Source organism: Cibotium barometz, chromosome 50 (genome assembly GCF_041138505.1).
Source record: "Cibotium barometz isolate CiBa-2024 chromosome 50, ASM4113850v1, whole genome shotgun sequence".
Classification (NCBI taxonomy): Eukaryota; Viridiplantae; Streptophyta; class Polypodiopsida; order Cyatheales; family Cibotiaceae; genus Cibotium; species Cibotium barometz.
In genome coordinates, this window is record NC_141095.1 from 46,104,083 (window position 1) to 46,124,611 (window position 20,529).

The 20,529-nt window shown below is 39.6% G+C and overlaps 1 protein-coding gene across 1 annotated transcript; it reads left to right on the forward strand.

Moving 5' to 3' along the window:
* The first annotated feature begins 19,349 nt into the window (after positions 1-19,349).
* Positions 19,350-20,276, forward strand: LOC147610158 (uncharacterized). The gene is made up of 2 exons (XM_086787343.1): positions 19,350-19,488; positions 19,595-20,276. The coding sequence occupies exons 1-2, from the start codon at positions 19,462-19,464 to the stop codon at positions 20,234-20,236; spliced, it is 669 nt and encodes a 222-aa protein (XP_086643469.1). The 5' UTR covers positions 19,350-19,461; the 3' UTR covers positions 20,237-20,276.
* Positions 20,277-20,529: the final 253 nt, after the last annotated feature.

A 20,529-nucleotide genomic window follows, 5' to 3' on the forward strand; every position in this document is an offset into this window, starting at 1 on the left:
TTTAGTTCTTTTGTTAGTAAATTTTCTTTGTGATACTATGTGATTGTGTGACTCTTTGATCTACACACCCTACGTGGTATGTATGTAGATCAAGAGAGGGTGTTGAAGAATAAGTTGATCTACATCCATCACTTAGTGTGTGACATTGGATTTAATACATTTATGCTAAGGGTATAGGCAAAGGTGTGAACCATGGGTTAGCTAGTGTTAACAATCCTAATATGGGTATAGGCAAAGGGTGTGAACCATGAGTCAAAGGGTGTGAACCATGAGTTAGCTAGTGTTAACAATCCTAATATGGGATTGATCATGGTGATAGACACAAGATTAAGCATAAGATTAAGGTGGATTAAACCACACAAGATTAAGCATAAGATTAAGGTAGATTAAACCACAAGAAACTCCATGAGTAGAGAGAGAGAGAGAGAGAGAGAGAGAGAGGGAGGGAGGGAGTAGCACACTCAACAATAGCTCTATTGCATTCACAATGAACCATACAATGATATAGGCCTTCTAGCCTTATCCCACTTTACACATTATCATGCCATGTGGCACTCCCTTTTCCACTCTTTTGGTTAGCACTCACACACCATACAATATCATACGTGGCATTCTTATCTTACCACAATATCTTGCACTTCTAGGGTGTGTTCACATACTCAAGCCCAAGATTCACTCTCACAAATTTTATATTGCACATTTCAACACCCCTCCTCAATGTAAACTTGGGTGTGTGTGCATACAATCTCTCCAATCAATTTAACCAACTCACCTCTCACCCCTATAACAATTTGGCATTGCCAATCTCAACACTCCCCCTCAATGCAAAATTGGAGTGTTCATCGCCAATCTCAACACTCCCCCTCAATGCGAAATTGGAGTGTTCATCAAGCGTGTGTGCATGTGTCTACCATCCTAGACACGAAAAGTCCATTTTGTTGTTGCTGCCCATCGATGTCCAAGTCTTCCACCCATGCAGCTCCTATTGACTACACTTCTTTGCCTCTTGAACCCCTTGCATGAGGTTCACATTGACCACTAACATGGCCATAATGAGCTCCTAATTGAGTTCCATACTACATGCTATCTTGCATGCTCCTTCAAGGGTTCTCTTCCTCCATAGATTTCCTACAAGAAATCTAAGGTGCCAACATTGTGAAAGCCCTTTTGACTTCCACCATCATCATGCCCATCATTATGAGCATGTCCACAAATGCATCTTCTTGATGCACACACATGTGAACTCCATTGAGTCCACCATCTCGCTTGCCAACATCTTGACAAGCATGCACCTCACATGCTCTTTGTATATTTGCAAAGAACCATGGGATATTCTCATCAAATAAATCAACAACCCTTCTTTAAAATTTCATGAGGAAAAACTCAGAAAACCAACTTTCTTAAGACACCTTTGTCTCCTTGTTGGCAGCTTTCTTGTTGACACCGAAGACTCCATAGCCTTCATACTTGCTAAAAATCCTTATTTCAACTTTTTGATGAGTAGGCTCTCCATGTTGCAAAACTCCCATTTACAACTCTCTTGGGTAATTTCTTTGATGTTGATGTGAAGACTTCATAGTCTTCATATCGCTGAAATCTCCATTTTTAGCTTCCATGCATTAGGACAATTTGGAGGTTATTTGTAGGGCCTTTTGGTAGAGAGAGAAAAAGAAGCGCATCCAATCAGGAAGAAGGCAACGTTACGTTGAAAAATAGGTTATTTCTTTTTCCTAAATCCAAAAACTCTTCTTTTTCACCTCAAAATGTACTCTACTTACACTTGATAGTCACTTTTCACACTCGAATGCATTAAACACACCTACACTTTTGTAGGGAGGGAAAATTCTATTCCTATCCATATATTAAATACATGTATCTTTGCAGAGGAGGGAAAATTCCCTCGTTCTCAAACTTCCTCTTGGGCTTAAATAATTTCTCGCCCTCTTTTCATTTCCTCTACCTTCTGTTGCACTCCATTTTCCGAAGCTTCAGCCTTCTGTACTCTATTTTCTCTTGAAACGATGGGTAGCAAATCCTCTTGAAACGATGGGTAGCAAATCTCATTTTATATCATCTCGATTTTACCCCACTAATGCCATCATAGATGATTCAATTCGTAGGGCAAGGAGACCAAGATCATTAGTGTTTGCTATACTTGTATCCAACTCTCTCAATGCGCAAAATCAGTGGACTGAAGTGCTAATCACCAAGGGCACCTGGGTCCTTATGCAGTCAAGGAAGAGAAGAAAGACAAGCAACTAGGGCATCATGGAAGGGAAGAGTGAAAGACTTCAAGATAGAGACTGGAAGGACAACCATCAAGGAAGTCCTCGTGCAGCATATATATATATGCATAATGAGCTTTGAGAGTCAAGATGACATATAGATAGAGACTGGAAGGACAACCATCAAGGAAGTCCTAGTGCAGCATATATATATATGCATAATGAGCTTTGAGAGTCAAGACGACAAATATTTGAGAGTCAAGATTTGAGAGTCAAGATGACATATGTTTGCCCTCGCATAGACCAAATTGTAAGTTAATCTATCGCTTGTCAATCTTCCATTTTCTCATAATGGTCTCATGAACTGTGTAAACTATCCACATCTATGGTTGCAGATGTGTATCCCTCATCATATGAGGAGTGGGAGCCAATTCAGTGCATCATTGGAATTATGAATGTGGTTCATGCACACATTGGTCGGCTACAGTATGAGGGAAGGAGAAACAAAAGCCTTGTAGATGTAGGAATCTTTTTCTATGATCATTTCTACCGTTTTGCTAAATAAGAAACACAATTGTGGCCAATTAGAAGACCTACCTTTGCAAGCTGAGTGGAACTACATGGATTGGCCTATCCCAGACCCCTCAGTAATGGAGTTAACAAGGAGCAAGCTCTTCAAGGATGTGTAACGCCCTCTACGAGAGGGAGCATTCCAACTTGTGTAGTAAAAATTATGGTTTATTGTGTTTGTGGAGCTTTTTAGCTTATTTCAGGTGAAGATAGCAAGAACCATGCTCATTTGCAAAGATTTGGATACGTTCCTCTTAGCAAGACTTCTTGAGGGATGGCCGAGTAAAGTTTTTGACAATATCCATTGTAACATTGCACTGGAGATAGTAGTTGCAAAGTACATGATCGCAACTCAAACTTTTATCTTGTCCTTCTAGTATAGCAGGTCCCGTTACATCAATGGAGAATTGGTGCCAATGGATCAAGAAGCCGTAAGTGTAATGGACGACAAAGTCATAGACATTGAAGTGATTGATGAAGCTTCAACACTAGTGACAATTGTTTCTATATGGAAGAAATGCAATCTACAATAGCTAAGGAAGGATATTGTCAAAGAATCCTTGCAAGACATGCTGGCACACTTTACTTTCATTCACAATGGAAGAAAGGTCCTCCTTAGAAGGGAGCGACTAATACAATGTAAAGAATTGGGTAACACAGTTAAGATCATTCCTACTTGACAATACCCACTTCAATGCACTCTTTTGACATAATTAATCAAGTCTATCTTGTTAATGACACTCCTACCTGACATTACCCATTTGAATCTACTCTTTTAACATAATTAATCAAGAGCCTTTTGTTTGACTTTTATTTTCAAAAAACAAGACAATGTATACTATTTTCCAAGACACATTACTTGAGTGAGAATAGGACAGTTAAAGACATTACATTATAAAAATGGGTTTCTCATTACATAATCTTGTATAGAGTCTTTTGATTTGTACAATCCATCTAAATATGGAATCAATTGTTCTTCCAAATAAACATCATCTGCATTACCTTCGAAAGGAAGCGATGATATCCATGTCCTAATGGGATTATACATTGCCTTCTCAGGGGTATCATCAATTAATAATGTATTTGGGGGATCATACAGATGTTGGATATCCTCATAGCGCTTCATATGCAATAGTACCCTAGGTTAGTTGGGATGACAAACACCTAGGTCAATGTAACAGTGCCTTTGGTCATATACAAAATATAATTCTGTCTCCTCAATCTTAGATTCTCTCAAAAGTAGCATGACAAGAGGCCTCAAATTAAACGTCATCATTGAGGACCAGATGGCCAATCTAAAGTGCTTAGTTACAAAGTTGATAAATTGATATAGTTTGGGCCTTAGCATGACATGCATGCCCCCAACTTTGTAATTTCCTGCAACACTTGGTCTAAAGCTCTTGGGATGTCTTTTGAGCAGCAATCCATTAACATCAAAGATGATAAGCCTCTTGAGCGTCTTGAACCATTATTAACATGATTCATACTTCTAATCAGTCTGAATATGATTGAAACTTATAATCATTGTTAAGGGACAAAAAGCACTTGATAGAAACAATTCTTAAAATTGAGTTGGTTATATTACATCAAGTACATTAGGCTTGGGATCTTCATCAAGCTTGGGATCCTCACTAGCCTTGGGATCCTCATTAGTCTTAGGCCCTTCATTGTTTGGCTCCTTACTAGGCCTTGGCTCGGTCTCTGCTGTCTGCTTCACCTCTATCTTCTCTTCAAGCTTTGGCTCTACCTCTTCAGCTTGCTCTGCATCATCAGCCTTGGGTTCATCATTGTTAACCTCATCACCTGGCCTTAACTCTGCCTCTATGTGCTCAGAAGGCTTTGGATCCCCCCCTTCAGCCCTAAAGAAGCACCTCGATGTTTGCAGCATCGGGGAAGTCTGGCTGGTTGTCCTCAAACATCTCCAGTATACGCCTGTATAATAAATAAGCTTTCACAATAAGATACATTTCAAACTTCAAGCAGCCACATATACTAGAGAAAGGTGCCTTGAATGTTTACTTACAGGCGTAACTCAGGATGTGATTTTGGTATTGAATTAAGGGTCCACACGATTCTCTTATCCAATTCTATACAGAGGCAAGGCTCCAATGGTTCGTGCAAAAGCAAAAATCTCTAAAACTATGGCATCCCCTATCTATAAGATGCATATGACTAACAAGATAGAGAAGTAACATACCATGATTCATATGGAAGAATTACTACTGTAACCTCCAGCATGTTTAAATAAGTGAACCACTTTTGTATCTCTTGTTGGGAAAGAAGTACTCTTTTTTCTTAGCAATGTCGCCAACTGAGAGTTTAGAATAAACACGTCAGAATGGCTCTCTCGAGGAAGCTGGCACTTTATTAAACTGTAAAACAAGGGTAACTTGTTGAGGAAAAAGGAAATAACTAAAGAGGGAAGGACCATATCATCAGTAAATGCAATTTGCATACTTACTTAAGGCAACATATAGGATAGTTTCTAAGATCTCTGATGTCCTATCCATCAGAGTCTTGACATCCACTAGGTCAAGGGAGAGTTGTCTCTCACCATCTTCCATATTCACAAAGACAAAAATACCCCTCTTCAAGCTCCTTATTAGCATCTCCAGGTTGGCTGATTCCAACTCTTTTGTTTCTTTGATGTACTGTTCATGGAGATTCGTTGGGGTCCTTTTGTATTTGTTGATCCTTTTCTTTTCCGATCTTGTTCTCTTCCTCCCGTCTGGCCTCCTGTTATGCCCTTGCTCTTGTGTTAACATCATGTGTAATCTCTACAATTTTTATTTTATCATGTGGAGCTCTTGCTGGTAGAATCATTAGGATATCTCTCATCTTTGGATCTATAAGCTTTGCAAAGTGTAGAAGCTTTTCATATCTCCATCTAAGCCTCTTTAGTGTCTCACTATCTTTGGGCATTATTGTCATCCTATGCATGTGGGCACACAACACATAGGTCATTGAAGTACTCTATGAGAAAATCTTCAGCAGCCTCCCTTGTAGAGACAGAGCAAGGATGTCCTCTTCCACCTTAGAGCTAGGCTCCAATTCTCACTCACAAATAGACCTGCACAGCCTTTGGAAAGGGAGCTTTGGAACACATAACTCTACACAATTATGAGCTTTCTTGATTTCCCTCAGAATGTAGAAGTTTTGCGAAAATCTTCTTGTTCTAGCCTGTTTCAGAATATGGATAGGCTTTACCTTTCTTGGCTTCTTTGAGAGGTAGCCTTTGCTGCCAATCCAGGCCCCTTACCATGTCTCCTTGCAGTAGCTTTTGTCCTCGCCCCATGAGCTACCAAATAAGCCTGGAAGAAAGAGACATAACTCTCTCTCTCTCTCTCTCTCTCTCTCTCTCTCTCTCTCCCTCTATGTGTGTGTGTGTGTGTACGTGTTAGATCGCACTAGTGCGGCCTCTATCATAGTTAGTGCAGTTTGGCGCGATAGCAAACTTGCGTTAGACTTACAAGTGCCATCATGCCAAACTGCAAAAACACATCTCTCTCTCTCTCTCTCTCTCTCTCTCTCTCTCTCTCTCTCTCTCTCTATTTGTGGATGTCATGTGTGTGTATATGTGTGTGCACTAGCAACACCTCTCATAATTCTTGTGGTTTGGCATGATAGCACACTTCAATTTGGCTTGCAAGTGCCATATCGTGCGCCAAATTACAAAAACCTCTCTCTCTCTCTCTCTCTCTACTAGTAGTACTGGACGTGTATGTTTGTGGTGTTGTATGTGTTTCTCCTTGTGTGTGTGCATTGTATATGTTTCTCCCTGTGTGTGTGTGTGTGTGTGTGTACATCAAGAGAAAGACATACCAAAGCCATCGGTGCCTTGTCGTGTTCGATGGATCGTTGGACGAATGTGAGTGTCTCTCTCTCTCTCTCTCTCTCTCTCTCTCTCTCTCTCTCTCTCTCTCTCTCTCTCTCTCTCTCTCTCTTAGGCGCACCATTATAAATAGAATAAAAAATGCCTTATCGTGTTCGATGGATCGTTGGACGAATGTGAGTCTCTCTCTCTCTCTCTCTCTCTCTCTCTCTCAGGTGCACCGTTATAAATAGAATAAAAAATGTGTTCTTTTTAATATTCACAAACCCCACGTGTCAATGGTCAACATCACACGTGTCAGTTATTACTATCACACGTGGACTGGTATAAAGTTATTTAAACCTCACGCTACTATTAACGGTTCTCATTTTTGAGAGAGAGAGAGAGAGAGAGAGAGAGAGAGAGAGAGAGAGCATCCACTCTATCCAGGAACTCGAGGGAGAGAGAGAGAGAGAATCCACTCCCACATAAGTAGGCAGCAATGGCAACAGGTAAGTTCGCTTGCTCTCTCTCTCTCTCTCTCTCTCTCTCTCTCACACACACACACACACACACACTCAGATGACACAGAGTTAGACAGAGACACAGACATGCACGCACAAATAGACACAATCTTTAACACAAACACACACACACACACAAGCATATACAACACACACACACACATATAGTACACCCATAAAGAGAGAGAGAGAGAGAGAGAGAGAGAGAGAGAGAGGTTTGTGCAGTTTGGCATGATATGGCACTTGCAAGAGTAAGGGAGGTGCATTATCGTGCCAAATCGCACAAATATAAATAGAGGGGTCTCTCCTTTTCTAATTCCTACTAGTGTTTTACTGATCAGAACAAAGAAAGCTTAAGCGGGGACCCATGGCACTGGATCCTGAATTTAGTGCTGCAAGGAGGAGTGACGTGCGGATGAAGTCTCCAAAGTTGTTGAGGACCGCAAAGAAAAGGTCTACTGACTTTAGTACTGATGACGATGCTTTGGAGGTTATGGCATGGATAGAGGAGCCACAACTTGTGAGAGTACAGAGAAGAGGATCAAGGATTTCCAACTGTGGAGCCGAGAGAATCAAGTTCCCCCCTTTACTTTATAAAGCATCATAATGATGACGAACCTCATTCAGAAGACCAGGATATGGAGGCAGATGAACAGGATAAAGTAGGTGTTCTCAGTCGCGTGTCCCTTTCTAAAAAACGACCTGCTCGGTCGCGCCAGAGGCTCTCTATTAAGAGGGATTTTGATTTCGCAATGGAGGAAAAAGGGCCAATTGCTAACACAGAGATGCCGAAGAAGAAGAAGCAGCAGGTTCTTAGCACTGACATATGGACAAGAAGGAGGAATTTTTTGAGAGCAATGATCTTGCCTTAATTGATGAGAAACTTTTTGATTTTGTTTGTAACGCTCAAGTTGCTGATGACTTTCACATTATTGCTGAGATGTTTAACAAGCCTTTGCCACCAGTAGAGTCAATTTTGGACCAGCATGCAGAGTACCTGTCAAACACAGGGATGATTTTAAAAAATTAGTATCCAAAGGAAGGCTGCTGGTAAGGAATCAAGCTTATGTGCACTTGCTGGATTGTGCATGAAGCAAGAAGGCAAACAGTTTTTATACAAGAAGTACCAGGAACTCCCATCTTCTCACAAGCCTACTTGGTGTACCATGCACATGAGTTACTGCCTGCTGCTCTGCAGGCTGTTGTATGAGCCATTGAGATTCCTCTGCTACTTGCACTGCCTTTATAAAGAGATTCTTGAAAGGGGTGAAGAACTGCTCTATTGAGGTACTATTCAATATGAGATTCCCCAAGAAGAGTTACCTTCTAAAGAGGGAGAAGTTGAGGAAGAGATATAGTTAGTACAGGAGGAAGAGGAGGCAAAGTCTATGGATATTGTTGCTCTTAAGATGTGCACAATACATAGATGTAGATCTCTTTAAAGTGGACCAGTGTGGTCTAATACTGTTAATGCTGCCAGAATTCGTTGTGGATAACAAATGTTATGTACTCTTATCTAACATTTAGAATATTTTCAGTCTTAGGGAAGATTTTTCTCTATGTGCTATTGCCAATTTTCAGGAAGAGGGCAATGGTTTTGTCCCAGAAGATGATAGTGATGACTTAGCATTGGAAGAAAATTACAATAGTAAAGAGTGTCTCAGCATATGCTTGGGCAAAGCACAGAAGTTCAAAGATGATGGCTTTGTGCCAGACGATAAGACCTTCATGGAGCTTCAGGCCAAATATGGCTATGATAAGTTGAATGACTCCACAGAGGAGGAATGGATGAATAGAGTAGGAGAAGATAGCAAAAGTTCTATTAACCTTTGGCAAGACCAACTGTTTGTGATAGATGAGACTCAAGTTCTCTCTCTCTCTCTCTCTCTCTCTCTCTCTCTCTCTCTCTCTCTATGTATGTGTGTGTTGTGTGTTGTGTGTGTGTGAATGTGATATGTAGATTTATGTTTCCTTAATTATTTTGTTTTACAGAGTACATTTGAAGTCAATGACAAATTCTTACAGCGGCATAAAAGGGAGTATTGTGGCCGAGACGCAGCTCTCTCTCACTATCTACCCAAATTGTCTAAGGCAAAGATAATAATCTACCACAATGCCATGAACCAGGAAGGGAGAGTTGCAAATTTTTTATTCAAGACATTGTCCTTGTTCCTAGGTGGAATAATTATTCCTAAAAGTTATGAGAAGATTATTTTGATAGAGAAGTCTATTGCCTTAGAAATTTTTGGATGCCACCCTGGTTATGCCAGCACTCGAAGGGGTACTTTCATACATATGTTGTAGTAGCATTATCTCTAGGCATAGAGAACCCAGAGGAACTAGAAGAGTATGGCAAACACCATTTGCTAAGGTATAAACGAAAGCCAAAACCACAGGAATTGCAAAAGTCATTAGAATGGAAAGATACATTGTAAAAGGCTTATGTGTTACATCTATCTATCCAACGACTTGATTAACAAAAATCTTTTATTCTCTCCATTTGTTTTGTGGTTGTATGGCATCTGAGTTTTTAAATGCTTCGGAATGCTTCAATCTCTTCCTTTCCATATTTCTGAGTGTCTGCATCAGTTTAGATGACCTCAAGGTTTCTTTTTTGTGTAGTTGTTGTAGTATCCTTCCATAGAACCATTGGAACACTTCTTGTAGGCTGTTTGGGTTACTTTTTCCACCACCATGTTGTGTGTGCCTGAAATATGCATTTTGAGCCATATAGTGCGATTTCTCAAGCCCTTGGGTGTTCCAAATGCTAGGATCTTCATACTTGTTTATAAAGTAAGGCATGTGGTTGTAGAGAATATGCTGCATAAGAAAACATACAATGTAAGTTAGTATCGAGGGCTAGGAAACAATAGTAAGCTAGAAACATACCATGTAGTGTGTAATTTTAGTGTCAATCCAATTAACTCTGAATGCTTTTTTTAAAATGCTTGTAAGTTGTCTTGAAAGCTCTTTTTATCTTGCTGGGAGTAGTTGACTTTTCCACACATTTGTAACAGAGTATCAATTGAACGCCAAACATCTGCTTTGACATTCCTTGAAGCACCTTCACGGTCTTTCACTGCATTATGAAGCTTTTTCCACTATTGGTATTCTATTCTGCTTGTATAGGTTGTTGTATATTGCTTTCCTAACTTTGTAGGTTTGTGTTGCTGATTATTCATTGGCTTGGAAAGAAATCTTCTTGCCTTAAGACGACCTCCAATAGAGGGCTTCATTGGAACTTCCTTTTCATAGATGACTTTTTAGTGTCCTTCAGAATCTGGACATTACCTCCATGTAGTAGTCCAATTTTTGATAGCACCGTCTCCAATGCATGGATGGCTTCTTTCCTTTCTGCTATATTCTTGATCTTCCAAGCAAAGCCAATGTGGAGATATACTAGTTTCTCTATGATACGACACAAAGCATGAAGCATGCATATATGCACATTGGAAAGAGGAATCTCACACACTGGTTTAAAGTTCTCATCCAAAATTTGTCTGTTTGGTGGTTGTCTCCACCACTTAGAGTCCATCATCCTTGCGGAGTCCATGTAGTAAAGGCATGGAGACTTTGCATTGGCCCCTTTGCTCTGCAATTAAATAAGCGCTTGAGAGTCTTCAAGGCACTTGCAAGATGCCATTGAGCTTGAAAGTTCCCCCTTTTCTCTACATGGAGCATCTTGGTTGTATTCATCTGTTCTTTGATGATATTAGGGAGCTTGAAAGTTCCCCCTTTTCTCTACATGGAGCATCTTGGTTGTATTCATCTGTTCTTTGATGAGATTGGGGATATGTGTCTAATGAAATACCCAAAACAAGGATTCATGGTCCTCTTTCTTGACCTCAAATGAACCTCGCCACACCAGATGTCTGTCTCTCGGACTGCACGCTAAAATACTTTGGATTATCCCTACTGCAATTACAAAGAGCCCTATTCATGAGTGTTATTGTGACACTTTCCATCTTTTTCTCCTTGATAATCTCGCACTCATCAAACTTGATGACAAATTGAAGTACACCTCCTATCTTGTCAAATGTAATATCATAGAACTCCACCATTCTCTTTTGCAAGAGCTCCAAGTCTATGAATATATTGTTGTGTTCATTGTAGAGTATGATGCCACCTTCTCCCTTAAACTCTCCTACAATGTGGTATGAGTAACCAACATAGTGAAGCTATTCTGTGTTTAATTCCTCCCTATGTCTCCAAACTTTTGTAGGTGTTGGAAGTAGCTTTGCTTTAATGCTTTTGGCCTCAAGGAGTAATGACACTAACTTCTAGATGGCACTATAACTCTTACGACTGACTCCACTTGAATTCATGGCAGATTGAATATCCACAGCCAGAACTATATTGTTGGTTATAAATTCATCCACTATATCTCGTTGAACCACCTTGAACTTCTTCTCTTTTATCATTTCACTTGCCATTCTTGATGTCACAAATGGTTTTAGTGGCTTTGCTAGACTAAGATTGGGATTGATATTCTCTTTGTCAGGATGTATGACAACCCTACAAATACAACACTACTCATTACTAACATAGACATGTAAATCACAAATCAGCCCAGCAAATAAAATAATGTTAATTGTTAGCATAAAAGACATGTGAATGGGAATGAATTGAGTGAAATCTTACCTTATGGCTTGGATTCTCTTCTTCAGGCCTCCAGAACCGAGCCTCAAGTTCTCGATGTTTTTGAGCTTTCTTCTCCGTATTATGCGCGGTCCAATGATTGTGTCTTTTTCTCTATATTTGCAGAGGTCACTTATTAGTCTATTGATTTGACATTCTTATTCTTCCAATCTAACCTTCTATGTCTTGCATTCATCAGACAAGCAAAGAAGCTCATTTGCTAAGTGTTGTGAATAATGCCTCTCTCTTTCTTGCATGTAATAAATTGACTTGCAATATCCTAGTAAGCCTTTGGTGCCATCACCTACAAAACGCAAGAGAGTTGTGGGATTTGAAAAGGGACGATGTGAAGCAGTACAGGGGTCAATAGGATAGATGGAGCCATCACACCAAAGGTCTATGTATTGTTTCCCCGACAACCTCATATGATCTCTGACATCTGATGAGAGCAATTGTTGTCCACTTCTGCGTTTTTGAATGGGCGCATACACACTATCTAGATCAATGTGCAGATAGTACTTTCTCTTAATTCTTTCATGAGTGATTAGGCTCTTCAATAGAATGAGTGTGTACATGGTTGTTCTCCATTGGAGTGTTCTAGGAATGAGTAAGTATACTATATGAGGCAGAGTGAAAGAATATGACTCGCTATGGTGAGAGAAGGCTTGTATTTGTCTTTTGAAATTGGAGATGAAGGTTCTAATTCCCTCCAAACTGTCTTTCGTGCAATAATATCCTCCTGAACTAACTTTATTCTTGCAGTTTCAAATGTATCATTTCAAAGAAGGTTCAAACTTTAAGACGGTCGCCTAGGAGAAAATTTACCTCTCTGGCTCAGAGACTATACTTTTATGACTTTTACGTTGTCTTTATTTTAACATTTCAAGATTTTTTCTAGAGAGAGAAAATAAGAATCAATGATTTTCTTACAAGGCCCTACGAATGACCTCCAAAATGTCTTAATGGCAACTTCAAGACCCTCTCCAATCACCGACATAATCTCTCTCCAATGACAATGAGTGTGCTAAATTTTTTCAGAATAAAATGAAAACAATGCTTAATCAAATAACCTCATAAACACAAAAACTATACATAGATATTCACCATAATTAAGAGCCCATCCTAGCTCTAATACCATGTTAACAATCCTAATATGTGATTGATCATGGTGATAGACACAAGATTAAGGTAGATTAAACCACACAAGGAACTCCATGAGTAGAGAGAGAGAGAGAGAGAGAGAGAGAGAGAGAGAGTAGCACACTCAATAATAGCTCTTTTGCATTCACAAATGAACCATACAATGATATAGGCCTTCTAGCCTTATCCCACTTTACACATCATCATGCCATGTGGCATTGTCTTTTCCACTCTTTTGGTTAACACTCACATACCATACAATATCATATGTAGCATTCTTATCTTACCATAATATCTTGCACCTCTAGGGTGTCTTCACATACTCAAGCCCAAGATTCACTCTCCACACATTTTACATTGCAAATTTCAACATCTAGTAACCCATGGTTATTGTGACTAGTATGAAAGGTAGGTCTCCTCATAGATGGCAAGAAAGGGGCAAGTGGGCAAGTGGATGAGAGCTAGGTGCCTGTTTCCTTTGAGCCTATGAAAGCAAGGTCTCAACACCTTCTCTTGTGTATGAGAGCTCTAGCATCTTTGTATGTTCCTTGTGCTTAATCCAACCTTTGTGTTACTTTGTGAAACCCTTACTCTTATCACCATTTGGCTCTTCCTTGAGTATTGTGAGATCCCTGTTCCCACCGAGCAATAGATTCGGGATACTAGCGGCGGCGGAAGTAGCACTTCTCGCGTGGGACAGGGGTCCCACATTTGGGGCCTCGCCCACGGATATCCGGATAAGAAACTAATCCATCGGTTGTTCCAAAATCGAACCCGGAAAAACTTCCTTTGTCGGAAAGCACGGGCGATTCCACCAAGATAACTTTTTACTCTAACGTAGTCAAGATCATTTCTGATTGAGCTGATCCAATTGCATCTATAAGATACTTGATCAGATCAAGGAAGAAACTTGCACTTGGATCATTGGGATCAATGCTTTTTTCCCATTCAAGAGGCACAGCCGTTGATTCCTATCCATAGAACAATTATTGTCCGAGATTTACTTTATCTATCGTAATAACAGAATTTTTGAGTCTCGATTTATGGATCCATCAGTCCAGCCTAACCCCATCCAGTCCCATGGGTTAGCCAACTGTCCAACCACTGTAGTGATGGGATCCAATTAGGAATTTGGTTAGGTTTTGTCCCGGGTACCAAGGAAAAGAGTTCCAAGGCCACCTAGCCGGAAGTTCATGCAAATATAAAACTAGTCACACCACTTACACACCCAATATGAAATTGCCTTTTTCTCAATATCAGCTAACTTTAAAATAATCTTTTAATGAAACCATAGTATCACTGATCACAATCTTCTAATTTATCCGGTTGATTCAATTTCCCATCATTCCTTCATCAGAGTATCTATGGCATCATTGGCAACTAGAACGCTCACCACCTGTCCACTCAGGGGTCTTTTCAATAGTTCCTAGCCCATAATACTCGGTAATATAATCACTTATCAAGATGGACTCTCGTTGAAGATCAGCAAGATCAACCAACAGATCCATATAAAAGAGCCATGGACTCATCCGTTGAGGACCAGCAAGGTCAGTAAACCAGATCCATGCTCGGTTTCACAAAACAACTCTTACTCCTTGTTCCAATATCTTCCTCGACGCACGCTTGGGTATCCTGAGCGACCCAAAGCCCGAGCACCGTATGGTCAGCACCCTCTAGGATCCTTCGCAGGTGACCTAGAGCTTCACTCATAGGCCGCTTCCTTGGCCCCTCATCCACCGTACCGGAAGCTCACCATTTTAATCGCACACCGAGGCTGGTCAAGACCTCGGCCGACCTTGCTACGCGAGACGTCCTCCATTGACTCTCCGTCAGCAATTGCAACTTTATCAGTTAGGTCTCCACGACCTTAATCACAAGACGGTCAAATGCTTCCCTAGCATTCTTGACATAAAACAGCCATTTACAAAACAGCATTTACAAACAGTTTACAAATACAGTTTCTATATTAACTCTCATTTTTTCATATTATCTCGCATTAATCCACATTACTTATTCCACATTCCATTTATATGTGTACTCATCCAATCACCTCATTTTTCATCTCTTCACTTCGGATTCCTTCACATCACATATCATATATTCACATCCATATCCACATCCATACATCCACATTCATGCATCCACATCTACATGCATCCACATCCATACATCCACATCCACATCCACATTCACATCCATAAATCCACATCTATATCCTCATTCACATCCATACATCCACATTCATGCATCCACATCTACATGCATACATCCATACATACACATCCACATTTACATCCATGCATCCGCATCCACATTTCAATCCATGCATCCACATCTATATCCTCATTCACATCCATACATCCACATTCATGCATCCACATCTACATGCATACATCCATACATACACATCCACATTTACATCCATGCATCCACATCCACATTTACATCCATGCATCCACATCCACATCTACATGCATACATCCATACATACACATCTGCATTTACATCCATGCATCAACATCCACATTTACATCCATGCATCCACATCCACATCCACATCCTCATTCACATCCATACATCCACATTCATGCATTCACATCTATATGCATACATCCATATATACACATCCACATTTACATCCATGCATCCACATCCACATTTACATCCATGCATCCACATGCACATCCTCATTCACATCCATACATCCACATTCATGCATCCACATCTACATGCATACATCCATACATACACATTCACATTTACATCCATGCATCCACATCCACATCCTCAGTTACATCCATGCATCCACATCCACATTTACATCCATGCATCCACATCCACATCCTCATTCACATCCATACATCCACATTCATGCATCCACTTCTACATGCATACATCCATACATACCCATCCACATTCACATCCATATTCTCACCCTATCTCACAACCCACATACATCTTATCCCATCACATACACTTCTCACCTCATCCCATACACATCCTATCACTTCTTAACTCATCTTATCACATCCTAACTCATCTCATATGCATCTTATCATATCTTATCACTTCCCATATCTTTTATGCATACCTCTATGCATGAAATTCAATTATGCTAAAAGTAACACTTTTATAATAAAACATTCATCTCTTATGCTAAAAGTAACACTTTTATAATAAAACATTCATCTCTTATGCTAAAAGTAACACTTTTATAATAAAACATTAATCTCTTATGCATACCTCTATGCATGAATTTCAATTATGCTAAAAGTAACACTTTTATAAATAAATATTCATCTCTTATGCATACCTCTATGCATGAATTTCAATTATGCTAAAAGTAACACTTTTATAAATAAACATTCATCTCTTATGCATACCTCTATGCACGAATTTCAATTATGCTAAAAGTAACACTTTTATAATAAAATATTCATCTCTTATGCATACCTCTATGCATGAATTTCAATTAAGCTAAAAGTAACTCTTTTATAATAAAATATTCATCTCTTATGCATACCTCTATGCATGAAATTCAATTATGCTAAAAGTAACACTTTTATAATAAAATATTCATCTCTTATGCATACCTCTATGCATAAAATTCAATTATGCATAATATAAAAATCAATTTCTCTGATGAATATCTTTCAATTAATCTAGGATGATAATTCCTAGAATATGGTAGGAAGTTCTCTTTTCATGCTTTGAATAAAATTATTTTATGTGTAATTTTTATAAAAATTTTGCCATAGCTCCGCTACTATGAGTGATAAATCTCAATTTATTTTGAAGGATAAAGCTTATCATTAAAGAAATGATTAGAATGATCCCTAATTGGATCATTAACCCAATAATGGGTTGAATCATCAATATTCATGAAATACATAAACTAAAAGCATAGAAAAAAGCCATTAATTTGACCTCAACCATAGATTAGTCTTGGATTAAGGAAAAGCTTTATGAAAAGCTTCATTTGGATTGAGAATGGGTCATGAGTATGACCATTTCTTGAGTGAGAGAGAGAAATTACATAAAAACCATTTGAATTAAGCATAAATGGAAATTTATGTAATTCTTAACTATCATTAATCAATTAACTTCAATAACATTCATCAATTTATGTAACTCTTCACTACCATTCATCAATTAACTTCAATAGCATTTAAAAACCATTCCAATTAAGCTTCTCAAGCTTGAGAGGGGTTGAGAAGAGAGAAGCATTGAGAAATTATAGAAAAGATCAAAATTCACCATTTACCTTACAAATTGCTTGATTCTTTGTTCACGGTAGAGGCCCCCAACCAATCAATTGGTTAAGTATGTTGATGGAGCCACCAATGGGGATTAAAGAAAGGGGGAAGTTCCAATTTCTTGAATTTGGAGAGAATTTTAGAGAATAGTAGAAACTAGCATTATTTCAGCATAACTCTAGTATAGTAAAATTCTTCTCCTTTTTTCAAAGGACTCATGTTCTATTTATAGGAGAGGGAAGCTCTAACCAAAGCTAACTGAATTCTAGAATTTTCCAAATTCAATTTGGTTGAATTTGGACTAGATTTGGACCTAGTTTGGTTACGTTTTGATTCGATTTGGTTCCATTTTGATTTGGTTTGGTTCAAGAGAGAGGAGAGATAAAAATATCACATTATTTTTGAGTTTTAAACTCATTCAAGCATGTGAAATATGCACCTCCTTTAAAGAATTCCCCTTCCTTACATATGTGTCAAAATGGAATCATTATACCCAAAATATCTCATATTTTTAATATTGTCATAGTTTTTTACTAATAAACCTTGTACATTTTCAACTCTTCATCTTTTGTGAGCATTTACTCATTTTTGGATACCCAAAATATCTCATATTTTTAATATTGCTCATAGTTTTTTACTAATAAACCTTATACATTTTCAACTCTTCATCTTATGTGAGCATTTACTCATTTTTGGATACCCAAAATATCTCATATTTTTAATATTGTTCATAGTTTTTTACTAATAAACCTTGTATATTTTCAACTCTTCATCTTATGTGAGCATTTACTCATTTTTGGGGATCTTCTTTTACAAATTGGATTTATCTCCTCCTTACACATGGATTGATGCTATTGGCCCATAGGAACCTTAATTGGACCATAATCCAAAAATTTCTGAAAATCTAGACCCTTAGGCTAAGGTCCTTTATACCCTTAGGCTAAGGTCCTTTATACCCATTTCCAATAAATTTCAATTACACATTGGAAAGTTCTTTTTGAATTTCTGTTTCAGGGGAATTCATTTTAATAAGATGAGTTATTTTTCTATCCAAAAATATTCATAATCTAAATATTCTCTCTCTAGAATATTTTCTCTCTCTATGCCAAAATAGGCAGAGACAAGATCTCTTATATTTCTATAGAGGGGATTGATTACAGGGGAAGATGCTGGACATTTTGAGAGGCTGGGGAGGATTCTTACAAGTACTCTAATCAGTTTATGTATTAAGTAGCTCTAATAATATGTGTGATATCTTTATCGTTGCTCAATCGACTCCCTAGAGTAAACTGCTTATTCACATCTAGAGCCCATATGTAGAGAGAGATTGATAATTGAATTTTTCTTTATCTATGATTTTATTTATGGATGAAATGCAGTAAAAATACTCTCTTTTAGTTAAAGATTATAATATGGGCATAAACTTGAATTGTCACCAGCGGGGCTAGCCCCACCAATTCAGGCGAGCTTTTATTTTAGACCCTTTTTAATGACCCTGATGTTGAAAAAATTAAGTAGGAACCCTTAGGCTAAGGGTTCTCGATAAATGTGGAGCCCACACCTCCCCCTCTCTCTTAGAGCCATAACCCATCTCTCTCTCCTATCTCTTTGATGAACAACAAGACTCGCTCTCCTCTGTCTTGTGCATTACGCCCGCCCCCATTGGCAGTTCCTCCTCCCCTTGCCTCTGCTCTAGAGCTTTATCATGGACCCGTGCACAAAGCTTAGCTTTATCTAGATTTACAATGTGTGTATGCGAGAGAGAGAGAGAGAGAGAGAGAGAGAGAGAGAGAGAGAGAGAGAGGAATGTGGTGATGTACGCGTGAGAAAAGAAGAGAGCGATGAGAGAGAAAGTGACTAGAATTTTTTTGTTCAACAAATTCTGCGATAGATTTTTTTCTTTTTAATGCGTGTGCCCGATCCCTGCAGCTACTCCATGTCTCTCTCTTTCTCACACACAAAAGAGTTCAACCTGTTTTGTGTGAGAAAGAGAGAGATGCATCGAGTAGAGACGTGAATAGGCGGCATGGCGGCCACGTGTATATTGTGTCTAGAGTTAATAGAAAGAACTGAAGCCATTCGAGTTTCATTTAGGTGTGAAAAACAAACAAGTTTTTTAAAACTCGTAACAAGGTCAAACTGGCCGATGTCCTATTTGAGGCGAGAGCGTAATCGAGAAGCTGAGGGTCAGGCGTAGCGTTCACCTCAGAGCCGCTGGCCGCTGCTTTTAAGGGCGCGCCCCACACACACACACACACACACACACACACAAGCGCGCAGGCACAAACGCAGCCAACATGAAGAGCCGCCCTACTTACGCCCAGGTAAAATTCTCCTCAATTGGCTTCTTGCAGGGGCATGTTAGCTGGTACTTAATTTATGAGGCAACTATTATATGGTATTGATGCATGTTAGGATGTTTTAATGCAGATGTGCGCGGAGGCCATCTCGTCCCTGGCAAGGCGCGGAGGATCAAGCTCACAGGCCATCGCCAAGTTTTTGGAGAGCAAATATCATGACGCCGCCCTGCCGCCCACCCACCGCTTCCGCCGCCTCCTCTCCCTTCGCCTCAAGCACCTGGTAAATCACAGCCTGCTGCTGAAGAACAAGGCCTCTTACAAGCTCACACGGCCTGCCCGCCGCCGCTTCTTGCTTCCATCATCCAAGTCAAGGCAGCAGCAGACAGCCTCTACGAAGTCCATGTCGGGGGCTCCTACTCCTACTCCTCCTCTCCCTCTTCCCCTTCTTCATGACATGAGCCATGATGATGCAAACACGGCCAGTGCAAACGATTCCGCAAGTACTGAAGCCGGCCAATTTGATGCAGTGCAGCTGGGCATGGATCGATCTGGCGCGCCCAATATGACTACCGAAATATTAAGCACCTCCTCCTCATCCAGCTTCGTCTCACCGCTCAAACGGCGCCGCGCACTCCTCAAGCAGCTCCTCGTCAGCTTGCGATCTGTGGATGTTTCGGGGCTGCACATGCCGACAGTGATGAGCCCGGCTAATTCAGTCATGCGCAGGAGAAGACTCCGCCGCTACGGAGCCTCGTTGCTACGCCGCATCTAATTATCATGAATATTGCTCTACCTATTATTAACGTCTAAGTTGTAATATGTTCACCTCTGGTTTTCTAAAGAGCAAGCTAATTATTTCACAGCATTCAACACCCCTCGCCCGCCTCTCTCTCTCTCTCTCTCTCTCTCTCTCTCTCGGTATGTGAGTATCCATGAACTAGGCATGGCTTCAATTGAGACGTCAACTATCCTACATTCTGTGCGTTTTGAAAATTGGTGTTATCAATGTCTTGCTACTAATTGTGTAGTATAGTCAATTTTGCATATTTAAGAAGTTCATCAATC

Excerpts from the sequence above, each read along its gene's own strand:
- LOC147610158 (XM_086787343.1), top strand. The coding sequence starts at position 19,462 with ATGAAGAGCCGCCCTACTTACGCCCAG. Across the intron at positions 19,489-19,594 it reads GCCGCCCTACTTACGCCCAG|ATGTGCGCGGAGGCCATCTC; the intron begins GTAAAATTCTCC and ends GTTTTAATGCAG.